We start from the raw sequence: 9,749 nt of genomic DNA on the forward strand, positions 1-9,749 counted from the left end.
ATGCTTGTGAGTGTGAGCGTGTATCTGACAGTTGATTTTATATAAATGAATGCATAATTAGGAATATATTCAAGGGCAAACATGTGTATTCATATATACCTATATGTATCAATATACATATATATTATCGACAGGTGTGTGTAGACGTATGTATATGGAAACAGCAATACTCGTTGTTCAGTATAAGAGCAAATACTCAAATCAAAGCGCATATTATACATGTAAACTTGGTGCGATAGAACGTTATTTATTATTCATTGTGTTAACATACCTCTCTATTCAGTGAGACCGAGAATTGCTCCTTATAATAAAATATAAGGTTTTTGTTCTTAGTTCTCCTGGGGTTTTTTTCCCATATGCACTGCCTGTGCGACCAAAATAATCGAAACGAACGTCCGGGCAAGACTAGTCCTAGCCTTCATCTTGAGATCAAAGCTAACCCCTTCCAACTGCTGAAATAAACGTCAAAACGGTGTACGGGCTCGTCATTATTCTGAACTGATCCAATACGAGGCGATTACCCACAGGCTTCCGCATGTGATAGGGATAGAAACGAGAGCTGCTTCCCTCTGTACGGTTATAGGTTATGATATAATGAGTATATATGGGCTATAAAAAAAAGTAAAAAAAAGTGTGAAGCATTCGTTGACTTGGCACTTGCCAGTTGCCACCGCTCAGCAGATGCCTACCGGTGACTTGAGTCGGTGCCGGCCAGTCTGCCCCAGACTGGTGAGGGCAATCTAAAACTGTCTCAACTACGACTGACTCTTTAAACCGCCATCATTATGACGGCTTATTCAACTGCCACACTTATGACCGACGCTTACGACTGCTTAGTTTTATTTTGGCGCTTTTCTGGTTTTCTCTAATATAGACCTCACCATCATCACAAATTACTACAACCAGGTGGTATTTTAAAAAAATAAATAGATTATTTTGCTCTAGCCTACCAAGTATCAGCCCCACCGGTACAACAAGTATTTATCACGAAGGGTTCGCTGGTTCTCAGACTTCAGAAGTTCAGAGTTCAAACCAGGCTTCAGACCCCAGTGACCAGCCTCGCACAGTCGCACTTCAGGCCCTTGGCCCAGGTGCCAGGGGGCCGCGGCCCTACGCACCTGCGGCCCAAGAAACAGTGAAACACACCTTACAATCCCACACAATAGTATTATAAAAAATATTAAAATATAAAAATTAATAAAAAATCAAGGTCACGAGTTCATTACCCTCTCTCTGGGGTGTCACTCTGGACTCTGCCGGGGCCGAGAAGCTCTGGGCGTCTCTTCAGTGAATGGTTATTTACCCCCTGGCTGGAAACATCTATACATACCTATAAGAATGATATTCATAAAATATATGAATAGTGTTATAGTAGTACCTCCATGATCCCGGTTTAATTTGGCATCGAGAATACACCTTGTATGAGTGAACCGAAGAAGCCTCGGCTCGAGAGGGCTAGCGAGACGCATTTGCGGTTCGTGGCTGACGCTGTACCTGAGGTAGACAATGTGCACACATGGGACCCCACCGTCTATGGCCTGCCAACTGATTTCCGCTTAACAGACTATAGTACCCTAAAAGGTATGTATGTGTAGTTAAAATCATAGTTAAAGTTGGAGCTAGGTCGATAGGGGCATGGTGATATTGCAGTTGACGCCCTGTTAAACATAGCGTATGTGCGTTTTAGGATTCGATCCGGTAAACAGATGTGATGTCTACTATTTTACCCTTGTGCATATTCAGGTTGATCAGGTTCACGCGGTAGCTGACTTCTGTGGTGGTGGTTTGAGCTCGCGTGTCTGTGTGCTTCGTAGTATACTCTCTGCATAACAGATTTGGGATCGTGTGTGACATTGTGAGCGTGCGATATGATGCGGATAGCTTTTTCACGGGGATGGCGTTAGTATAGTTATATTTTGCATACCCACAAGTTCATGGTAGAATTCGCACTGATATCACGTTGTCATAACAACATACCGATGACTTTCTCACCTATATTAGGGTGAGCCTGTAAGATTCCACAGTCTGAGTTAACCAGCCTGTTGGAATCTATTGGCAGCGGCGACATCCGCATGGATTGCAGCATCCTGGACACATCCATTCCAGGTATGTATTTACTCAACGTATGCCAGGTATATAAGACTGCAATGTACCTGTCCATATCATTCTAGGTCAACGGCAATGTGTCTGCATTGTCATGTAATGTATATGTGCGTACAGATTTGTGTGTGTTTGATGTCAAGTATTTTACATTACTAGCTCATGTCACTGTACCTATGCTGCTGGTATGTAGGACCAGGCACTGCAACTGTGCGTGTACTCAGCGTGGTTTGTCCATGACGTTCGTTTACTGGCTCTGCGTGATATTCTTGGGTGGTGACATCAGGTGCTGAAAACGTTCACGCACTAGGCGCAAGGTGGGAGCTTCGCTGGTTGACGTGGTTTACGTATTCAATCTCTGAGGATATACGTTGGGTTCCTATTGACGGACCAACTGCTACCGGCAATTATAGTCGGCCGGTGACTATCCTAAATCACCCAGGCTTTCACAGACAACTTGGTTTTAACATTTTCATCCGTAACCAGGTGTTGTGATGGTGAGTACAACGGACTTCTTCTATCCTCTAGTGGATGATCCCTACACTCAAGGGCAGATCGCGTGTGCCAATGTATTGTCCGATATGTATGCTGTGGGCGCACGCAAAGTAGACAACATGCTCATGATCCTTGCATCCAGGTATGTGTACCTGCGGGTTTTGCTAACTTATAACTGTGGAGAACGCGAACATACATTGAAGTGTGAGATGTAATCAACGCACGTGGTCTACATATATCTGGCTGATAGCATCTGTAGTTTCTTCAAACACCTTGGGACTATCAGTATGGCCGCCTACGCCTGAGGCTCTAAGCACACACAATCCAAATACAAGCTACCTACCACACACAGTTCAAATACAATCTAACTACGTTGACGAGGTGTTGTGCACTAGTAGTATGTATACCCATCCCATCACTGTGTGTCACAGATAGTATATCCTCTTGAGTACCGAACTATTTAATGTATATGCCCATAGTTTATGTGGTGCCAATGCTCATAGTTTATTTGACGCACAGTTCGAGACTCCCTGACGTCCACTGCACTGCAGCTGGCGCTCTCGTTGGGCCGGAGACCTTCAGATAGTTATATGCAGCTATGTTTATGCCGGAGATGCGTTTGTGTTGTGTTTTGGAAAGACTTGTACTTACTTTTCACCTCGCTCTGTTATAGCACTCAGATCCCGGCGAGCTATCGGACGATAGTGACGGTTGAGATGGTTCGGGGATTCAACGATTGGTGTAAGAAAGCCGGGACCAAAGTAAGTGGTCTTGGTTGTACTGCAGCTCTGCTTATAACGTATTGTCACAAAGTACCACTATGTTTCAAGGGATCTTGTGTTATTAAAGTGAGCTTGGTTGAATTCCAGCTCTGCTCATTACTCATGGTTACATCCCCATACGGAGTTCTGGTGTTTGCGCTCACTCGGAGTTTGTCGTGAGGTTACCCATAACATAACTGCCGTAATACTGAGATGCCCTGCATGTTGGCTGTGTTTACCAGCTGTTGAAAGTGAGTGCCAGAACCTGGGACATGCCTCGATGTTGGGAGTGATGTGTTCTCTTTATTCAAATCATGTATATGTGTACACTGTGCTGCGCTATTCACATATGCCATTCACATGTTTATGTATATGTGTATACTATGCTGCGTCATTCACATATGCCATTCAGCATATGTGTATACTGCGCTGCGTCATTCAAATTTGCCATTCAAATGTATATGTATATGTATACACTGTCCTGCCTTATTCGCATATGTCATTCACATGTATATGCGTACCCGTAGGTGACTGGTGGCCAGAGTGTGATGAACCCGTGGCCCATTCTGGGCGGTGTGGCGCAGTCCGTAATGTTAGCCACCGACGTCATCACTCCGGAGAACGCACGTGCTGGGGATGTCATGGTACTGACCAAACCCCTGGGCACCCAACTGGCTGTGAACTTGCACCAGTGGCTGGACCAGCCCAAATGGTGGGACCAGGTCAAGCACGTGATAGACGCGGAGACGGTCATCAGAGCCTACAATGTGGCGTCTGCGTCCATGAAGAGGTGGGTGCGGTCTTGTATATGGGGTTTAGGGGTGTACATGCGCCCATGCACACAGCACGTATGTTGTATATATATATAATATACTCGGGTTCGTTTTCGGATAGGTATGCATACATAAATATATATATATATATATTGATATTGATATTGATATTGATATTCTGTGTGGGGATGTCAGTGTAGCACATGGGTGCGGTGTATGCCATTACCGTTGGCTTGGCTTGGTATGAAACGGTGTACAAGCTGTGGCGTAGGCGACACTCTCTATCATTCCCACCTTACCGTTTGCTGTTCGTCTAGTCGTGTGCACAGCTTCAAGGCCGTAGCATAACCCCTTTAGCGGGTGGTTTATCGTTCCAGCCATTCGCCCCGCTCACTGAATTCCTGGTCTTCGTGTGTTGCAAGTGCTATACTTTCTTTTAAATCTACTGTCAATACTTGCTCAGACTCAACATGGTGGGGGCACAACTGATGCACAAACACAACGCCAGGGCGGCGACGGATGTGACCGGGTTCGGTATTTTGGGCCACGCCAACAATTTGGCTCAAGCTCAGAAGGCCAAACTTACCCTGAGGATAGACAGCCTACCAGGTGTGTGTACTCACATTCACTTAGGAACGGGAAAGGCTAAGATGTGCGACTGTCCTGCTCGCTATTTTTTAAGGCCGCTGAGGCCATGCTGGGGAGGCGATATAGGCTCGAGTGTAACCTATACTAGTCCATGCACACTGACCTACAGATTGAATCCTTGTGTGCTTATATATGTGGCATTCCGTGTCTCTTTGTTTGGCTAGCTGTGGTCAGGCCATGCTAACGATACAACAAAGACTCAGATGGCAATGGTTGCACTGAGGGTTGACAGTGTACCTGGTGTTTGTTGTCATAGCCACATGGGAACGTTGTATGTTAGTGGCTGTGACAGAAACCCAGAGAGTAGCGAGTTCTGATTGGCCGAGAAATCATACATTGTACCAAGCATAGCTTGTGCGCTCATATGTGTGTGGGTACTCTGGTCAATTGTGACTGGTTGTATGTCTGATTGGCCGAGAAATCATACATTGTACTAAGCATAGCTTGTGCACTCATATGTGCGTGGGTATTCTGGTCAATTGTGACTGGTTGTATGTCGTTACAGCGATAGATTAGCGTCAGTCTGGAGACACATAGTAGATACACAAAGATAACGAGAGGCGTATAGAAAATGTTCGCTCCAGAGACACAGTAGATACACATAGGTTACTGGGGGCACATAGTACATACACATAAATTACTGGAGACACATAGTAGATACACAAAGATAACGAGAGGCGTATAGAAAATGTTCGCTCCAGACACAGTAGATACACATAGGTTACTGGGGGCACATAGTACATACACATAAATTACTGGAGAAACATAGTAGATACTCATAGGCTACTGGGGGCACATAGTACATACACATAGGTTACTGGGTACATAGAAAACGTTCGCCTCAGCTGCCAGCACCACAGTATTCCTACACGAGCATCCACGCTTCCCTTTGTATCTCAGTGTGGCCTAAAAATACAACCACTGCGCATTGACCCACTCTGTGGATGTAGTACAGTCCGGAATTGTCTGTCGTTTTCTGATGTGTACTTCATCTGTGCTGTGCCGTGTCCGTGTGAGTGTGCGTGGCAAATGGTCTGTCTGTATCGCTTCGCACTTGCGATTACTAAACACCTCCCGTCCGCCTACCCATCACGTCACCACCTCCAGTCCACCTACCCACCACCTCATCACCTCTAACAATCTCTGTTGATCCCTGTGTTAAACACCTCCAGTCCGCCTACCCACCACCTCACCACCTCCAGTCCGCCTACCCACCACCTCACCATCTCCAGTCTGCCTACCCATAACCTCACCACCTCTAACAACCTCTGTTGACTCTGTGTACTACCCCATCTCAGTCATCAAAGGGACCATAGCGGTCGACCGAGTGCTCAAAGGAGGGGCGCTGTTTAACTTGGCCACGGGCTACAGTGCCGAGACGAGCGGTGGGCTGCTCATGTGCATGGCACCAGCAGACGCAGACGCCTTCTGCCGCGCCATACACGCGGAGGAGGGCTGGAAAGCGTTCGTTGTCGGTATGTGTGCACGTATCTTTCTAGTGTGTGTGCACGTATCTTTGTAGTGTGTGAGTACGTGTCTTTGTATGTGTGCACGTATCTTTGTAGTGTGTGTGTGCACGTATTTTTGTAGTATACTTGTACGTACCTTTGTAGTATGCGTGCACGTATCTTTGTGGAGCGCGGATTGAGTATTTCGAGGTAGTTGTATAGTATCAACAGGTATTAATGAAGTGGCTGGTTATGCGGCGGGCGTGATAGCAACATGTGGAAAGCAGTGGTTAAGCCATAGGAGTGTGCACCATGCAGTATGTTGGTAGTACAATACCAGGTAGGTAATTAGCATTCAAAAATCGATCGCATATACGCTATATACAAGCATATACATATACGCTGAAATATATATATATATATATATACTACCCCGGTGTCTTTTTCTGCTCATATCCGTACATGTGGACTGCTTGTGCGTAGTTTCATCCCAGTACGTGCCCTGACCCACTCAGTCGCTTAGCCTAACTTTCACTGCTATTGCCTCTGTCCCATGCGATGCCCAGGCCAAGTCATCGAAGGGGACAACACGGCGTGTCTATCGGACACAGTCGAGTTCATTGAGGTGTAGCATCCTCCACTAGCGTTTTACCTACAGTATAGTGTGTATGTATGACCCGCTTAATGGCCCGGTCTCTGCCATACTTGTACACCTTGAACCGTACGTGACCACTCGGCCCCACCCTAGCCCAGCGTCTATGTCCTGTGTCTCTGTACGTCTACGCTATTCCTCTGAGCAGCATACTAGCCATGTACGGCTGTGCACGAGTATGCTTAGCATAGCACACGCCCTACGAACAACGCGTGTGTGGTGATGGTACTGGTGGGACACGCTTGCACCAACCACGTGCGTACTGGGTACGTGTGCTTGCTGTACTTGCTGGATTGGGGTGTAGCGAATCTCTGGATGAGAGCTTCCCCTCAGAAGAAAAGTCCGCGACAAGACTCGCTCACAACCAACCACCACTATATTAGTGATGTATGCTGAGCCGCATATAATGTTCCTACGTAGAGCACCAAGTGTCTCATGTAAACGTATGGTATAAGTAGGCGCGCAGGATCGCGCCCCAACAAACACGCGTCAAAAAGCGCGCGTGTCGCCAAGCGCATACGTGCCTTCCGAGTCGCGACTAGCACCAGAGATCGAACATGTATCACGTATACACATGTGTGGAACGTACACACATGTGTGGACGTGTGGCGATTTGCGACAGCACGCGTTCGCGAGATGGTAGAATACGCAGTGGGGATTACCTATGAATTCATTGCATCCCAATCCAGCCAGGTACCTTTGCCGCGGACGATGCCCTTGAATGAACCCGACGACAGGGATGTCGCCCTTTCCCCACTTCTCTCTCCTTCTCGATCTTGTCTGTGCTTTCGCAAATAGTTACCGAGAGATCGTAGTAAAATCTACACACCTCACTCGAATATACATCCAGCTGCATATGCCCTATCCCTATCTAGTTATCGAGGGATTGTAATAAAATCTACACACTAATTATCGAGAGATTGTAATATAATCTACACACCTCACTCGACTATACATCCAGCTGCATATGCCTTATCTGTATCTAGTGATCGAGGGATTGTAATGAAATCTCAAAAGGCCTTTATATTTCCACAGCCTCCTAAAAAAACTAACAAGACATATGCCTTTTGTGTATATTTTGTTTTTCAAAAAAAACCCCAAATGAAGCATGATGTCATCTGATATCAAAACGATCGATGACCTCATGAAAGAAATATTTATTCATCGCATATATAATTCTAAAACAAGACAACTATTGGCTGGATATATCGATATACTCCGACTTCGAACTTGTCTGTTCCTTTTTCTCGATCTGTGTGTGAAACTCAGAAACCGAAACAGCTGTGAACAAATCCAGAATTGTAAATATTAATCAGTCTGAAATAAAAATATGCATCGGCAATATGACGCGTCTCTGACTCTCAGCGTCTACAAGAAAGGCCTAAACCAGTACGAGAATCATTACATTCAAAACCACCACACGCAATCAACACCATCCCTCCAATCAATATGAAAGCCTCCATTATCAGTCTCATCGCCGCTCAGACTATGGCTTTCGCCATAATTGCACCCACAATTGGCGACAGAGGGACTAGATCTGTCGTAGAGCCCGAATAAAAATTTGAGGTGTACAAACATCAAGCCTGTCGCGGTACACATGGGAAGTATGACAACAAGGACAGCTACTACGAGCGTATCCGAGCTTCTCCCAGTCAATGCCGTTAGTATTGCGAGGAGGATGATCAGTGCACAGGCTATGAGACAGGTAAGGATAAGCACTGTGAATTGTGGAATTCCGAGATAGGCGATGAACTACAGAGAATGCACGATCTTACGTGCTATGTAAAAGAAACATACTACCTGGAAATTCCACACTATGTCGAGTACGAATATGATGTAGACGAGCACCGTGCCTGTCGCGGAACCAAGGGGAAACATGACAATGACGAAGACTACTACAAGCTAGTTAAACTTTCCGGGTCTGATTGCCGGAAAGAGTGTGGTCTCAATCCATGGTGCACGGGATACGAGGCTGGCACGAACAATCGGTGCGAGTTGTGGTCGCAATTTATCGGGGACAACCTTCCTAAAAATTCGGGGTTAACATGCTACACCAAGCAAAAGTACTTCGATTAATAGATCTAATACAGAGGTTTTGGTGGCAAGTTTAATAGACTAAGATGTACAAACTGTTACACATCGCTTGAAATAAACAATTATCAGACATGCACAGGGTATCTTTCATTCATTATCTTTTATTAGAAGATAATCAAGATTTTGTTGTTGTACAGCAGTGATCAACGATCAATAGCACGTATGTTACATAATTCAATTATAATACTACAATAGCATTGCTAACAATACATCACATGTCCGCCAACATGTTGCATGGCAAGTGCGCTAGAATCGTTTTATTAATATAATGATCCAGTCAATGATCACACGATATAAAGCTTCAATTCAATAGTTACTTTGTTCATTAAAGGCTTTATTTAAAATATGACACTACAAACTCACGGAAATGGAATCTTGCTGCAATAGCGATAAAATGCTTCTCAAACGTGGTTTGTCACTGTAGTATCACACTTCCATCTAGTGAGTAGAGACACGGAGGTATTTTTCAGCGATGATCACACGATATAAAGTCTCATAGAAAAACTAACAAGTCACATAAATAAGTTTTTTTAAATCCTGACATATATCAATAGTTTTACACAACCGTTCAACAAATATGGCAATATGAGGTTTAAACTTATATATGAAGTTTAATATCAAATAGTATACTAGTTATACATCAACCAATATCACCTATTTATAAATTTATATCAGCCCATATCAGTTCTAGAACATTCAATTTCAGTTCTATATCAACCAAAAACAGTTTAACAACCGATATGGGCTCGCTATCAACCAACACCAGTTCTATGTCAAC

General features: G+C 44.9%; 2 protein-coding genes across 2 annotated transcripts; both read left to right on the forward strand.

The window, feature by feature from the left end:
* The first annotated feature begins 1,267 nt into the window (after nt 1–1,267).
* On the forward strand, nt 1,268–7,794 carry SARC_09286 (selenide, water dikinase). Its single transcript, XM_014296701.1, has 8 exons — nt 1,268–1,581; nt 2,002–2,106; nt 2,587–2,737; nt 3,269–3,356; nt 3,884–4,146; nt 4,593–4,738; nt 6,076–6,252; nt 6,792–7,794. The coding sequence occupies exons 2-8, from the start codon at nt 2,073–2,075 to the stop codon at nt 6,854–6,856; spliced, it is 924 nt and encodes a 307-aa protein (XP_014152176.1). The 5' UTR covers nt 1,268–1,581; nt 2,002–2,072; the 3' UTR covers nt 6,857–7,794.
* A 689-nt stretch (nt 7,795–8,483) lies between these two features.
* SARC_09287 (hypothetical protein) lies at nt 8,484–8,953 on the forward strand (the record flags this gene model as incomplete). Its single annotated transcript, XM_014296702.1, has 2 exons — nt 8,484–8,582; nt 8,636–8,953. 2 exons carry the CDS (start codon nt 8,484–8,486, stop codon nt 8,951–8,953), a joined length of 417 nt encoding a protein of 138 aa, XP_014152177.1.
* Nucleotides 8,954–9,749: the final 796 nt, after the last annotated feature.

Source organism: Sphaeroforma arctica (genome assembly GCF_001186125.1).
Source record: "Sphaeroforma arctica JP610 unplaced genomic scaffold supercont1.927, whole genome shotgun sequence".
NCBI classification, from domain to species: domain Eukaryota; class Ichthyosporea; order Ichthyophonida; genus Sphaeroforma; species Sphaeroforma arctica.

Bases quoted from the DNA above. Each gene is read 5' to 3' on its own strand.
- SARC_09286 (XM_014296701.1), top strand. From the start codon at position 2,073: ATGGATTGCAGCATCCTGGACACATCCATTCCAG. The intron at 2,738-3,268 runs GTATGTGTACCT...GCTCTGTTATAG, and splicing joins CTCATGATCCTTGCATCCAG to CACTCAGATCCCGGCGAGCT. The intron at 6,253-6,791 runs GTATGTGTGCAC...TGCGATGCCCAG, and splicing joins CTGGAAAGCGTTCGTTGTCG to GCCAAGTCATCGAAGGGGAC.